This window comes from Sturnira hondurensis, unplaced genomic scaffold (genome assembly GCF_014824575.4).
Source record: "Sturnira hondurensis isolate 20B ecotype Veracruz unplaced genomic scaffold, ASM1482457v3 Scaffold0002840, whole genome shotgun sequence".
Taxonomy (NCBI): Eukaryota; Metazoa; Chordata; class Mammalia; order Chiroptera; family Phyllostomidae; genus Sturnira; species Sturnira hondurensis.
The window spans coordinates 3,975,342-3,990,857 of NW_028075471.1; the positions used below are offsets into that span (position 1 = coordinate 3,975,342).

Consider the following 15,516-nt stretch of genomic DNA (forward strand, 5'->3'; position numbering starts at 1 on the left):
CAGTCATAAAATTTGACATTAAACATGATATTTTAGTTACAATTTCTCTAAAGTTGACAGCATGTACACTTACTGGCCATGGGATCTGCTCCTGGAGACAGCACAAAGATTAAGGGGCTGGTGCAGTTGGAATCCAAGTAACTCTTTGTCAAATCAAACGGTGGAGGCTCTACAAACTTTTTCCCCAGTTTGTCAGTTACATAATTTGTTACAGCTAAAGTTATCTGTTAAAGAGAGAAAAGATATGATCTTTAGAGTAATTTTTACTTCACATAACAACCTTATTACTGAAAACCAAGAGTAAAATGTGAGTTTAATGGCCAAGAAAAGCATGCAGGGTATCAGTAAAAGCCTATAAACTGATGAGACAAGACTAACAATCCAAAAGAAAAATTGGCAAAAAGGATGAACAATTTATAGAAATGAACTAGAAATAGATCTTACACCTATGAAGAAATGCTCAACCTCATTCAGCAGAGCAGAGATCACAAAGTCTCCCTGTTCTTTGTCTCCTTTTGGTAACAGAACCCCAAGTTTCCCAACCTTTCTTGAAGCTTGATGTGGCCATGTGACTAAGTTTTGGCCAGAGAGATACAAATAGAAGTTATAAGTGGAGATTCCAGATCCTATTTTTTATAAGAAAGCTGTTTGCCTTCAACACTCTTTTTCTCTTCAACAGATGTAGTTTCATAAGCCACACTCTAGGGGACTTCTCTAGAGAGAAGGAACTTTAATCTCTAAAATTATTTCAAGAACTGAGCTAGTGGGCCAGCCCTCAAGCATTTGCTCTGGGTTGTTTGGAGAGAAATTAATTAATTTCACTTTTATTTAAGCTACTGTATTTTGGGTCTCTTTGTTACAGCAGCTTAGTTTATACCTAAAATGACAAAATATAAATTACAACTATACTTAGCTACCATTTTCACTTCTCAGATTGTTATATAAATGGAACAAAGCCAACCTCTGTGCATTCACTCCTAGATCGTTTATTTCTTCACTGCAGGCTGAAACCTGTTAGCTCAAAAGCCCACCAGCACCAAACTCAAAATTTTACATATTCAGTTGTTTTAAACATAGCCCAAATAATCAGATTTTTAGCCATTTAGAGCCCATCTAAATGTTGGGCTGCACCAAATATCTACTAGTCATAGATAAACCCCAGGACATCAAGACCCCAAGAGTCTGCTGCCCTTCTGAACTCTGATCCAAAAACTTCCAGCTGCCAGTGTTGCTAAGTGACACCACCTAGACATCCCATAAGCCCCCTCTCTTTTGAGAGTTTCCTAACCCTCCTTCCCTTAGAGTAGTGAACACCCCCCACCCCATCCACCATTCCAGGCTTTTTGACAGACTGCTGCTGTGAGAGACTTCTGCCTTCCCAACTTGCAGACCAGTCAATTTTCATCCAAAGATGTCCATGTGTGCTACTGCCACCTCGTGGTCACATCTTTTTCCTTCATCAGCCTCCAAATTCCTCAAACCCTCTGCACAAATTGTCAAAGATCCAAAAATTTGGCGATGTACTATATGGGCAGAAGTATGGGTACAAAGACATTTTCATCTACTGCTGTGAAGGAGTAGCCTGTTATAATTTTCATGGAGGGCAATTTGGCAATATCTATAAAATTACCAATGGGCAAGTCCACTGACCCAGCAATTCTATTCACAGGACTTTGTTCTGAGAGAATGTTGCACATGTGAGAAATGACTTTTGAATAAGGTTGTTTACTGCAGTGTTTTTATAGTAGGTAATATATAGATATTGTAAAGATGCATCAGTAGGAACTGGTCAAAGAAATTATGTTATAATCTTACAATGAAATACCATGCAAAAGAATGAGAAAGCTCTTTATGAACCGATAGGGAAAATAAAAATATGTCAAACAGTGGATGCTACCATTTGTGTTAAGAATGAATGGGGCCCTGGCCAGTGTGGCTCAGTTGATTGGATGTCATCTTGCAAACCAAAAGGTTTGTTCTCTGTCAGGGCATACACCTAGTTTTCAGATTTGATCCCTGGTCCAGGGCATGTATGAAAAGCTACCAATTGATGTTTCTCTCTCACATTGATGTTTCTCTTCCTCTCCCTCTCCTTCTCCTACCCTCTCTCTAAAATCAATAAGCATGTCCTCAGGTGAGAATTAAAAAAAAACAAATAAATGGGGAAATTATGTGTATGCATATAAGGAGCAGATGGCATTAATTGCTTGAGGGGAAGGATGTTGAGTAACTCAGAGACGAAGACTGAAGGTACACTTTTCATTGGATTCATACATTCATGTGATTCAAAACAGTGTTTCAGTTTTGAACCACATTAATATGTGCCTTATAAATTATATTAAAATTAATAAAAATAAAAGAAGGCTATTCCTCAACATTAGCAGCAGCAAGTAAGCAAGTCAGCAAAAATGTATTGGGTATTATCTCCTAAATGCCAAACAACATTTCTAAAATGAAAACTGTAGGAATTCAGTGAAAAGAGGAGAGAGAATCAAAGGCAGCTGCAGTACTGGAAGGTTATGGAGTAGATGAGAAGAAATAATGGAGCTTTATATCTGAGTAATTTTGTGCAATTGTGAGCAATTCTGTAGTTTGAAACAATGTAAGTTTCAAGGAGAACGTAACAAAGGAATGTCAGAAAAGAGGTCTGATTAGTCAAGGTAACAAGACTGTCAAGCTGTATTTTTGTTATTATTCTATAGGTATTAAAAGTCCAAGTACATTGGTGGTGGGAATGCAAACTGGTGCAGCCACTGTGGAAAGCAGTATGGAATTTCCTTAAAAACACTATAAGTAGAACTACCTTTTGATCCAGCAATTCCACTGCTGGGATTATACCCTAAGAATCCTGAAACACCAATTCAAAAGGACCCATGTACCCCAATGTTCATATCAGCATTGTCGACAAAAGCCAAGTGCTGGAAACAGCCTAACTGCCCATCAGGAAATGAGTGGATCAAAAAATTATGGTGCATTTACACAATGCAATACTACACAGCAGAAAAAAAGAAGGAACTCCCACCCTTCACAACAGCATGGATGAAACTGGAGACCATTATACTAAGTGAATTAAGCCAGGCAGTGAAAGACAAATACCATATGATCTCACCTAGAAGTGAAACTTAATGAAACTAACAAGCAAGCAAAATACATCCAGAGACATTGAAATAAAGAACAAACTGACAGTAACCAGAGGGAAGGGGATAATGGGAGGAAGAAGGGGAAGCATCATCAAGAAACATGTATAAAGGACCCATGGACAAAGACAATGGGGTGGAGGAAGGACTGAATGTGGGAGGTGGGGGTGGGTAGGGCAGGGGAGAGTAATGTGAGAGGTATGGGGACAACCGTAACAGAACAACAGTAAATTAAAAATAAACAAAAGACCACTAAAGGTTTTTCAAAAAAAAAAAGAGCTCACAATGATGAAGCACCTATTTTTTTTAATAACTTCCCATGAACAAAGATGAAATTCTTTTTATTTATTTATTTATTTGTTTACCATTAATGCCATGTACTGTTTTTACTTAGCATAGTAGACTTTTCAATATACATTTTAAGAAAGGGGAGATGCTGAGGACACAGAGACGTGGCTTCTCATTAGTCTATGCACTGGCCAGAGGCAATGCTCCCTGAGATGATATAACTGCAATCAAGTATGACCATTTTCTATAGAAAAAGTACCTCATTCCAGTGATNAAGAGCTCACAATGATGAAGCACCTTTCTATTTTTTTAATAACTTCCCATGAACAAAGATGAAATTCTTTTTATTTATTTATTTGTTTGTTTACCATTAATGCCATGTACTGTTTTTACTTAGCATAGTAGACTTTTCAATATACATTTTAAGAAAGGGGAGATGCTGAGGACACAGAGACGTGGCTTCTCATTAGTCTATGCACTGGCCAGAGGCAATGCTCCCTGAGATGATATAACTGCAATCAAGTATGACCATTTTCTATAGAAAAAGTACCTCATTCCAGTGATTTAATATAAGAAAAAGTAATTTGACTTTTCTATAAGGTTTGATCCTTCCTGTAAGATACTCTACAGAAGAAATTAAGGAGTATTGAGCAGTCCTGGAAAAGGACTTTGTGATAGTTAATTTTATGTATTAGCTTGGCTAGGACACAGTACCTAAATATTTGGTCAGATACTAATCTAGATGTTGCTATGAAGCTATTTTAAAGATGTGAGTAGGCCTTGTCTGATGAGTTGAAGAACTTAAGAGAAAAAAGAGTGACTTCCACTGAGGAAGAGGAAATTTCTGACAGCAGACTGCCTTTGGGTTTGAGCTGCAACATCAACTCTTCCCTGAATCTCTAGCCTGCAGATTTTGGACTGGCCAAGCCTCCTCAATCATGAAGCCAATCCCTTATAATCAATCAATCTCTCTCAATCAATCTATCTCTCTCTCTCTCTTGCCCCCTCGTCTCTCTCTGGTTCTGTTTCTTTGGAGAATCCTGACTAATACAGGCTTTAATGGAATTTAGTTTCATTTAACTACATTCAACTCAACCCACAGACATTTATCGTGCTCCTACCACTTCATTTGCCAGGCACTGCTTTAAGTCTTAGAAATATATAGCAAAATAAGATATGGGTCCTGACTTCAAGAAGCTCACAGTCTAGAGGGAAAATCTAACAAATAGATATTTACTGTATGTTCCAGTGTGGTAAGTGCAGTGATGTTTAAGCACAGGCTCCCAAGCATAGCAGACAAAGAAATAACCCCACATGTGGTATTGAAGGAACATCTCCCCTGGCCATCAGGGAGCCATTCAGTGGAGTGCAAATAGACAAGTGCTTCCCAGATGCAGAGGTACACATTCTTCAGTTTACTACAAAGATGGAAGGTAAGTGGTGATAAAATAAAGAATATAGTGTTATTTTGGCCTTCGAGGGTCTTATTGTCTAGTTCAAGAAACATGTATACACACAACTATAACTTGAGAAAGAATGAGTCAACTTTTAACAATGTATTGGGTTGGCTAAGAAGTTTCTTAATTTTTTCCATATGATGGTTCTAGTAGTGCTTAGTTGTCTTTAACTTCATTCCAAACAATTTTGTTAGATTGTATTGTGCCAGCTGTGAATTTAAAAAAAAACTTATCAAAATTGGTGGGGTTTTTTGCAGCCATTTTAATATTGAAGATGGAAGAAAATATGTAACACTTTGGGCATATTATGCTTTATTATTTCAAGAAAGGTAAAAATGCAACTGAAACACATAAGAAGATTTGTGCAGTGCATGGAGAAGGTACTGTGACTGATCAAACATGTCAAAGGTGGTTTGACAAGTTTCTTGGTACTAATGACATTTTGGCCAAATGATTCTTCACTGTGGGGCTGTCTTATGCGTTGGAAGATGTTTAATGGCACCCCTGGCCTCTACCCACTAGAAGCCAATAGTGGGAGGCAGCTAGCTGACATTCTCAAAATATCCAAATCAATAAGGTTATTGGTGATAATGAAAAATGTGTCTTTTTTTCTTTCTGGAAAAAACTAAATGGACTTTTTGGCCTACCCAGGACAAAAGTCTTTGGGAGTAAGAGTAAGGAGAAATACTAAGGAGTCTAGTAAATACATAAGCCTCCATTTGAACCCATTCAGAGACTGGGTAAACAATGCTCCTTGTGAGACTTTACTCAAAACATAAAATATGAAACGAAGAAAGACAAAAAGAAAGAAAAAAGGGACCGTCACCATCACTTTCAACACCTTCATTTTATAAGTGATGTAACCCCCTCTCAGAAAGGTGAAGTGGCTGAGCTTAAACTACATGCATGAGCACAGTTTTTAATTTTGTCCATTTAAAAAAATTTCTCCTGTAACACTGTAATTACCTTTCTTTAATGTGTGAAAATTGTTTTCACTCTATTTATTTTACCTATAGGATTTTTGTGCATGTTTCAAAAAATAAAATTGTGACATTTATAAAATTTTCTACCATCTTCTGCTTCCAGCCAATGTAGAGTAACAGGAACTAAATTTATCCTTTCACCATAAACTAAAAAATGGGCAAAATTAATGAAACAATAATTCTCAGACATTGGGCTGTTCAGATAATAGATGGTACAGGGCTATGATCCCTGAGAAAGAGGAAGCAAATCAGGTGAGATTATTACTCCCTCCGTTTTCTTCTGGGAGGTACATTTCAAACTGTGGAGCAGGGAGAGCAACTGAAAGCAAAGCAACAGTATTGCTGAGTTGGAAAGGCAGGAATCAAAGTTCAAGAAGGCTGAAGCTTCTGGAAACTGCAGAGTTCAAATTAGAAGGGAACTTTCCAGATAGAGAAATCAGAAATCTTCATAACAGAATCTTCATAACAGTACCCTTGAATATTTGCTGAATACTATGGTGTGCATTCATAGGCCAAGCAAAGAGTGACTGGGGAGTTGTGAGCTGGGGACTGGAGGAGCTACCGGAGTTCACACAAGGCTGGGAATTACTCAAGTTCCTATTAGCCACAGTGGAGGCTCCTTGGTGATCACTTGGGGCATTCAGTAAAGGCCTCAAAAGGGTGACACTTTAGTAGTGGAGCTAAATTAGTCAATGAGTAAAGGCTATTCTATATCTGCCCCAATAGATCTTAAAACAATCTTTGAAAGGAAAAATCAGAATTTAAGTAATTATGTAACCAAAGGGGTTGGCAAACTTTTTTCTATAGAGGCCTAGATAGTAAATATTTTAGGCTTTGTGGGCCACAGACAACTTCTGTTGTATATTCCTTTTTTTTTCTTTTAAAAACAACAATTTAAAATGTAAAAACCATTCTTAGCTCACAGGCTGGGCAAAATTAGGTAATGGGCTGGATTTGACCCACAGGTATTGTTTGCTAGCCCCTGAACTGGCCAAACAAAATTCAACAGTCTTTAAAAGAAGATAACAAAATTCAAATCATCAATAATGTCCATCATCCAGTGAAGCATTACTGGGCATGCCAAGAAGCAATAAAACAGAATTTAAATCCAAAAGTAAATCATTAATAGAAACATCTAGAAATGATGGCATTAGACTAACGGCCAAGATAGACACATAGGTAGACACACTGTGTCTCCTCAAACAACTAAAATAAGGACAACGAACAACCAAAATAAGAACGACAACAATTCAGAAACAAAGTAAAAACCAAAACTGAAAGAAAATTGAACTGTATGGAAATCTGGCTACCAAGGAGTTAAAATAGACACATTCATCCAGACTGGTAGGTGGGGTGGAGTTGGGTGGCCAGGCGGAAAGGGGTCACGGCACAGGAAGCGGTGACACTGGGCGTGCAAGACACCCTGAGTGCACAAGGTGGCACCGGGAAGACTCTGGGCACCCAGGTGGCAGTGGGCAGACCCTGAGCATGGGGGGAGCAATGGGCAGACCCAGCCAGGTGGCATTTGAGAAGCGGGGCACCAGCGGAAGGTGGCTGGCTGACTGGGCAGCAGTCCCACATTTGCACAGATAACCCAGGAGTGAGACAGACCATGCAACCCAGGGTCCTAGTGCCAGGAAATAAAGCCTCAAAACACCAATTGAAAACACTTGTGGGGTTGAGGCGCAGGGAGAGACTCCCACCCTCACAGGAAAGTTTGTTGGAGAGACCCACAGGGCCCTAGAATGCACACATGCCCACCCACACAGGAATCAGCATCAGAAAGGCCCAGTTTCCTAGGGGGAAGTCGCGGAAGGGACTGAGGTGCAACAGAGAGCAGAACAAAGTGCCATTTTTTTTTTTGCCTCTCAGACCCCACCCCAACATACAGCATCACAACCCAGTGACTGTGTCACCCTGCCGTTGTGAACACCTAAGGCTCTGCTCCTCACACTTAACAGGTGCAAACAGACCAAAACATTACGGCTCAAACAGAACAGATCAAAGCCCCAAAACCAATACTTCTAAGTGACAAAGAGATAGCCACCCTATCAGATACACAGTTCAAAATACTGATGATCAGGATGCTCACAGAACTGGATGATTTTAGTGACAAATTAGATGAAAAAGTGAAGGCTTCACTAAGTGAAATGAAGGAAAATGCACAGGTAACCAACAGTGATGGAAAGGAAACTGGGACTCAAATCAATGGAGTGGACCATAAGGAAGAAAGAAAAAAACAAATAGAAAAGAATGAAGAAACAAGAATTCAAAAAAGTGAGGAGAGACTTAGGAACCTCCAGGACATCTTTAAATATTCCAACATCCGAATTATAGGGGTAACAGAGGGGGAAGAGGAACAGCAACAAGTGGAACACTTGTTTGAACAAATAATAAAGGAGAACTTCCCCAATCTTGCAAAGGAAATAGACTTCCAGGAAATCCAGGAAGCTCAGAGAGTCCCAAAGAAGTTGGACCCAAGAAGGAACACACCAAGGCACATCATAATTACATTACCCAAGATGAAAATGAAGGAGAGAATCCTAGAAGCAGCAAGAGATAAGGGGACAGTCACCTACAAAGGAGTACCCATCAGACTGTCAGCTGATTTCTCAAAAGAGACTTTATAGGCAAGAAGGGACTGGAAAGAAGTATTCCAAGTCATGAAATGTATTCCAAGTCAGAAGACCTATATCCAAGATTGCTCTATCCAGCAAGGCTTTCATTTAGAATGGAAGGGCAGATAAAGTGCTTCTCAGATAAGGTCCAGTTCAAGGAGTTCATCATCACCAAGCCCTTATTATATGAAATGCTAAAGGGATTTATCTAAGAAAAAGAAGATAAAAAACATGAACAGTAAAATGACAGCAAACTCACAGTTATTAACAGCCACACCTAAAACAAAAGCAAACTAAGAGGACAGTTAGATCGGGAGTGGAAACATAGAAATGGAGATCACATGGAGAGTTAGCAACAGAGGAGTGGGAGGAGGAGAAGGAGGGCGAAGGTACAGAGAATAAATAGCATAGATGGTAGGCAGAAAAAAGATGGGGTGAGGGCAAGAATAGTATGGGAAATACAGAGTCTAAAGAACTTGTGACACATGGACATAAACTAAAGAAGGGGAATGGTGGGGGAGGGGAATGAAGGGGTGGAAATAGGACAACTGTAATGGTATAATCAATAAAACATATTTTTAAAAATAAATAAAAATAAAAATAAAAAACTCTGTTCTGAATTTATATAATAATAAAGAAAAATACTGTCTGAAAATAAAAATTAAATTAAAGAACATAGAAAGAGAAACATTGCTCAAACTCCCTAAAGCAAAGGTCATGTATTCATTTACAAATTTATGAAACATTCTCATTATACAAAAAATTGTGCAAAGTACAAAAGAGCTTTTTATTTTAAAAAAGCAATTAAGTGTACTACTTGTTCTGTGTTACCACTTAAAGGACACACAATTAATTTGTCATTCCAACCAATGCCTGTGTGCTTTTGTGTGGCTCTCTATCTTTGGCTATCTCCAAGTGCTTTCCCAAACATTTATTTTATTTTTATCCTTTATTGTGAAACTGCAAAACATCTTTCATGGCAGCCTGGAGAAGCTGACACTGGTTCAGAAACGAAATATGAAGGACCCACAGACATGGACAATGGTGAGGGGACTGATTCTGGAAGTGGGGGCAGGCTGGAGGTGGGCAAAGGGGGGAAAGTGGGACGACTTTAATAGCATAAACAATAAAATAAAAAAGAAACTATAAATATAATAAAAAAGCAAAAAAATGATGGCATTAGCAGTCAAAGATTTTAAAACTATCATTATAATTGTTTTTAAGTATTTAAAGGAAAACATAAAAGAAAAGTAGAATATATATATATCCAAATGAACTTCCTAGAGATGAAACATATAGTTTAAAAATAATTAACAGCCCTGGCTGGTGTGGCTCAGTGGATTGAGTACAGGCCCGTGAACCAAAAGGTCTCTGGTTCTGCTCCCAGTCAGAGCACATGCCTGGGTTGCAGGCCAGGATCAAGCTGGGGGCGTGTGGGAGACAACTGATCAATGTATCTCTCACACATTGATGTTTCTCTCCCTCTCTTTCTCCCTCCCTTCCCCTCCACCTAAAAATAAATAAAATATTTTTTAAAATAACAGAGTATCAGTCACCTATGGTATAACGTTAGTTATAATGCATTTTTTTTAAATTTTTTTATTTAATTATTTTTCAAGTACAGTTTTCTGTCTATTACTCCCATCCCATCCCACCCCCCATCCTCCCCCCTCCCTCCCATTTCCACCCTTCTCAGTTGTTGTCCATGTATCCTTTATATAGGTTCCTCTAAATCCCTCCCTTATTTCCCCTGAAATTCCCTCCCCTCTCCCTTCTGGTCACTGTCAGCCTGTTATCTATTTCAGTGTCTTTGGTTATATTTTGCTTGCTTGTTTGCTTTGTTGTTTAGCTTCCTGTTAGAGGTGAGATCATATGGTATTTGTCGTTCAACACCTGGCTTATTTCACTCAGCATAATGCTTTCCAGTTCCATCCATGTTGTTGCAAAAGGTAGGAGCTCCTTCTTTCTATAATGCATTCTTAATTGGAATAATGAGTAAGGTGGCTGAAAATATTTGAAAAAATAATAGCTAAAATTTTACCAAGTTGAGGAAAACTTTAAACCTACAGATTGAAGAAACTCCATGAACCCTTTAGAGCACCTGAAATAAGGGTTAAAGAACCAAATATCAATAACTTTAAACCTAGTACTTCAAAAATGGCAAATTAAGCCCTGGCTGGTGTAGCTCAGTGGATTGAGCACAGGCCTGCAAACCACACGATCACGGTTCAATTCTCAGTCAGGGCACATGCCTGGGTTGCAGGCCAGTTCCCTGCAGGCCAACTCCCAGCAGGGGACGCACGAAAGGCAACCATACATTGATACTTCTCTCCCTGTCTCCTTCCCTTCCCCTCTAAAGATAAATAAATAAAATTTTTAAAAAAATGGCAAATTATCTGGTTCCAAATGGGACATATTTGTCTATTACCTTATCGGGTCTTAAGCACCGAAGAATTATTATTTTCTGTAGTTCATTTAGTGTCTGATCCATTGGTGCTGGGAATTTAGCATTGTGTGGCTCTTTACTGTCATATATTTCCCGCCATTCATTTATATATTCACTAAAATGCTCCCTAATGGAAAAAAGATGAATAGTTATTCTTTCACTGGGGAAAATTTATAGAGATTGTTGAGCAAGGAGATAAATCAAGACAGCTATAAAAACATTTAAAATCACTAGATAACAAATCTATCCATCACCATTCAATGCTAAGTCGAGTTTAAACAATTACCTGAGTCCCTTGAAAGCAGAAAATTCACTAGCACGACAAATTTCCTCCCAACTTTTCTCTGGTAACCACGTTGGGTCAGGATTTTTCTCAGTACTCTTAAGACTTACTCCTCCAGTTAAAAGAAACATGAATTCCTGGTAGTCAATCTCTTTCTTTGCCCTGTATTCCCAAAATAAGGACTGGTATAAATTGTTGATTGAACAGTAGAATAGATTTCTGCTTTTATAGCTTGGATAAAATAAACAGGACTGACTTCCCTTACTGCTATAAACAACTAGAAAACTGGAAAAAATGAATGAAACAACTATTTTTGGAAATTATACAATAGCCAGTACAAGACTGAAGTCCCTTTTAAAAAAAAGGGAGACACAAATACGGAACAAGCTGACAGGGTCCAGAGGGGAGAGGGGAGAGAATCATAGGGGAAAAGGGGATGGACTCACATGAACAAGTATAAAGGACACATGGACAATAACTAAGGGTGGGGTACGGAAATGGGAGGGAGGCGGGGAGCATGGGGCGGGGGGCGGGCAGGGTTGGGAATATAAGACAGAAAGCTGTACTTGAACAAGAATTAAATAAAAAAAATATTTTAAAAAAAGAAACATTAAAAAAAAGGGAGACAAATAAGGTGATCCTTATGATTGCCTCAGTATCCACAGTGGAGGCATGTTCCATATCATGTGCTCATCCGGGAGATCTAAATTGGAATGTGGTGGTATTGCTGAGTTGAATAGATAGATCTCTAACAAAGTTAAGTAAAGCTGAGGCGACTGGAATTTGTAGACAGAATGCCAGAGAGGAGGGGGATGCATGAGAAAAGGAGCTCTAGAAATCTGGATAGGTTTACTAAATTCTAAGTCATAAGGTTAGTAGGGCAAAATTCCAGGATGCTTGGCAAACTGTATCTGGGGAGCTGTGAGCTGAGTAGCTATCAGAGTTCACACAGATGTAGAAATATGAGTTTTTGCCAACTAGAGTTGAATCACTGTTCAACATGAGAGGAATTTAGTGGTTAATTCAGAAGGATCACTCCTTAATAGTGAAGCTAACCTAGCCTTACAATAAGTCTACCCTAAAACTGTCTTAAGAAAGCTTAAAAACAAGCCTTGAAAAGATCACACTAATCCAGTATTTTAGTTGGAAGTCTCTAATCCGATCAGAGATGTTGGAATTATCAGACAGGGAATTGTAAACAACTGTAATCAATTTGCTGAGAGTTCATATGGAAAAATGGACAACATTTAAGAACAGATGAGTAATGCAAATAGAGAGAGGAAAACTCTAAGAAAGAAATAAAAGGAACTGTTAGAAATAAAAAAAATTATGACAGAAATAAAGAATTCCTTCGATGGGCACATGAATAGACTGCATGTGGCCTAGAAAAGAATCTGGGACCTTAAAGAAATATCAATAGAAACTTTCAAAACTGAAATGCAAAGCAACAAAAAATAATGAAAAAGATAGAACAAAATATCCAAAACTGGAGACAATTACAAAAGGTGTACACTATATAGTGAGTCCTTGAGTAATGTTTCATCCAACATGGTTTTCTTATATCATTGAAGAGATGCTATAGGAACTTATTTATATCAATCAGCCTACAGTAAAATTAGATTTGTTATATGTCATTGTACTTAAAGTCACAGAACTAACAATAACATTCGGGGGTAGGGGGAGGGGTTTACTGTACACATAATGGGAACACCAGGAGAAGAAAAAGAAACAAAAGAAATATTTGAAGTAATAATGACAGATTCTTGCAAAGTTAGTGATAAATGACAAAAAACAGATCCAAGAAGTTCAAAGAAATACAAAGCAGGATAAAAACAAAAAAATCTACACTTAGGCATAGTAAAACCACCTTACCTATAAAACCAAGGATAAGAATTACAGCAGACTTTTCTTCAGATAGTAAAATAAAATATTGAAAGTGTTGGGGGGAAAGCTACCAACATAGAATTTTGTATACCACTAAATTATCCTCCAAAAAGGAAGGAGAAATAAAACATTTTCTCAGACAAAAATTAAGGGATTTGTCACCAGTAGGCCTGCCTTAAAAGACATGTTAAAATAAATTCTTCAGAAAGAAGGAAAGTATATAGGTCAGAAAGTAGGATTTAGACAAAAAAGAAGAGCATTAGAAAGGAATGAGAAGGAGGCAAGGTCGGTGGGAAGTGAGTCCCCTTGCTCCTGCACCCAACTGGGACACCTAGCCGATCATCCAAAGAACACAGTGAACAGACAATAAAATCCCAGCTGATACGAACTGTGGAAGCTAAAGGAGGTCTTACAGGCAGATAGGAAGGTCCCTGAGCTTTGTGCCGCAGGCCCTTGGCTGCTGAGGGAGGTTGGAGAGCTGAGAGGCTCCCAGAGTGGAGATCCCAGGCTCCGCCAGGAGATCTGGATATGGAAAGCCCTGGGGGTGGGGCGGGGATAAAAAGGCAGCAACTGACACACAGACAGCAGGCAGACTACCCTGGCTGGGTTGGCAGTCGCCAGTTGGGACAATACCAGAGAATTTGGGGTGCTGGGTGACACCTGGAGCTGAGAGAAGAGAGGGGCTGCGATTGCCCGTGACCCAGACAGACTTGGGGACTAGTCAGGGAGTTGGATGTTGGATGTATGGAAAGCTGGGCATGGGTTAGTAGCGGCAGCAGCACCCAACGGGACATTTTACAAAAGGGAAACTGAGCCGCCATGCAGGGACCTTGCACACCCAGAGGTCAGGCCAGCGAAGAGCGAGGAGTGTGGGCACGATTTGCTCCCACTCAGTGCACCTCATGGACTGATCAAAGGGGCGCAGAATGAGGTGGGTTATCCGTGCCAGCCTGGCACAAATGCGCAGAGTGGAACACAGTAGTCTTAGGACCTGGGCGGGAAACTAGGCACCTGTGATTACTGTAGCCCAGACTGAGCCCCATCCTTGCAGAACCACAGGAAAGGAAAAAAAAACCGGAGCCCAGCCCCCCCTCTGCGGGCAGGATCCAGGAAGACCTGCTTAACTGGCTTGGCAGGTTCAAAATCAGCAGGAGGATTTTTTTTTTCTAGAGTAAGGCAATAAGACCTAGAAGCTGTGAGAAAACCAGAGACAGATCCAGAAAGAATTCAGAAGGTGAACATCAACAGCTGAGACAAATCTCATTTTGCTCTCCTTCAAAATTTGCATTTTAGCCCTGGCTGGTGTAGCTCAGTGGTTGAGCGCGGGCCTGGGAACCACACGATCACGGTTCGATTACCAGTCAGGGCATGTGCCTGGGTTGCAGGCCAGTTCCCGGTTTCTGGCAGGGGACACATGACAGGCAACCATACATTGATATTTCTCTCTCTCTCTCTTTCTCTCCCCTTCCCTTCCCCTCTAAGATAAATAAGTAAAATCTTTAAAAAAATTTTGCATTTTAAAAATTTTCTCTTCTTTCCTTTATTTAGTTTTTTGTCTTGTTTTTGCTTTTGATTTGTTTAATTCTCCCTTTCATATTGCATTTCAATTGTTCTTCTTTCACTTCACTCATATTCCAAATAACACACTACTCTTGGTCTTTTACTTTTTATTGTTTTTATTCAGATTATATATTTCTTATTATACTATGGTTATTCCAAATCCCACATAGCACCCTTCCCTGGTCTTAATCCACTTCACTATTTTCCTGAGCTTTATTACTGTTGTGGTTAACTTCGTTTTCTCTCACACTATGCAAAGTTTCTATCCCTTACTCTCACTATTTCTCTTTCATCTAACCTCACATAAGCATTCTTCTTTCTTAAATCAACTCACATTCTTTTTCCTCTGTAATAAGAGTCTTATCTATTTCCACCTTTTATAAACAGTGGCTAGTTATATGATATCCCACAGTTACTGCTGTATGCCTCCATAGGTCCTCCTCCCTGCTCACTACTTGTTAGTGCTTTAAATCCCACAAAATACTTTCCTGCTGTCTTACTCCACTTTACTTTCCCCCTGCCCCTGTCAACTGAGTGAGGAATTTTATTTCACTGTTTTCTCTGTTTTCCCCCCTTCCCTCTCTCAACCTGGGCTTCACTCCTTACTCTTATTAGTTTGCTGCCTTCATCCTCTCAAAATCATTTTTCTTTACTGTAGATATCTCATATTCACTTCTCTACAAAATTCTTATTCCTGTTCCACCTTTTTAAAACTTCATTCAGCTATTATTGCTATTGACCCTGCTGTGGTTTTTGTGCAATTTTGCTCCTGTTGCTCCAGTACCTTTTAAATTTTACTTCAACTTTCATGTTATAAACGTCCCTCTGCTTAACCCATTGTTCACAATGCCTTTTCATGT

At 39.2% G+C, this 15,516-nt stretch overlaps 1 protein-coding gene across 1 annotated transcript in view; it reads right to left on the minus strand.

Moving 5' to 3' along the window:
- DNAH12 (dynein axonemal heavy chain 12) overlaps positions 1 to 15,516 on the minus strand; it is a 234,256-nt gene that overhangs the window by 23,429 nt on the left and 195,311 nt on the right. The window contains exons 61-63 of the mRNA XM_037040727.1: positions 11,216 to 11,374; positions 10,912 to 11,056; positions 74 to 224 (exon numbers count right to left, since the gene is read on the minus strand). Of these exons, the coding sequence (XP_036896622.1) occupies positions 74 to 224; positions 10,912 to 11,056; positions 11,216 to 11,374 (455 nt within the window). The remainder of the gene's footprint in view (positions 1 to 73; positions 225 to 10,911; positions 11,057 to 11,215; positions 11,375 to 15,516) is intronic.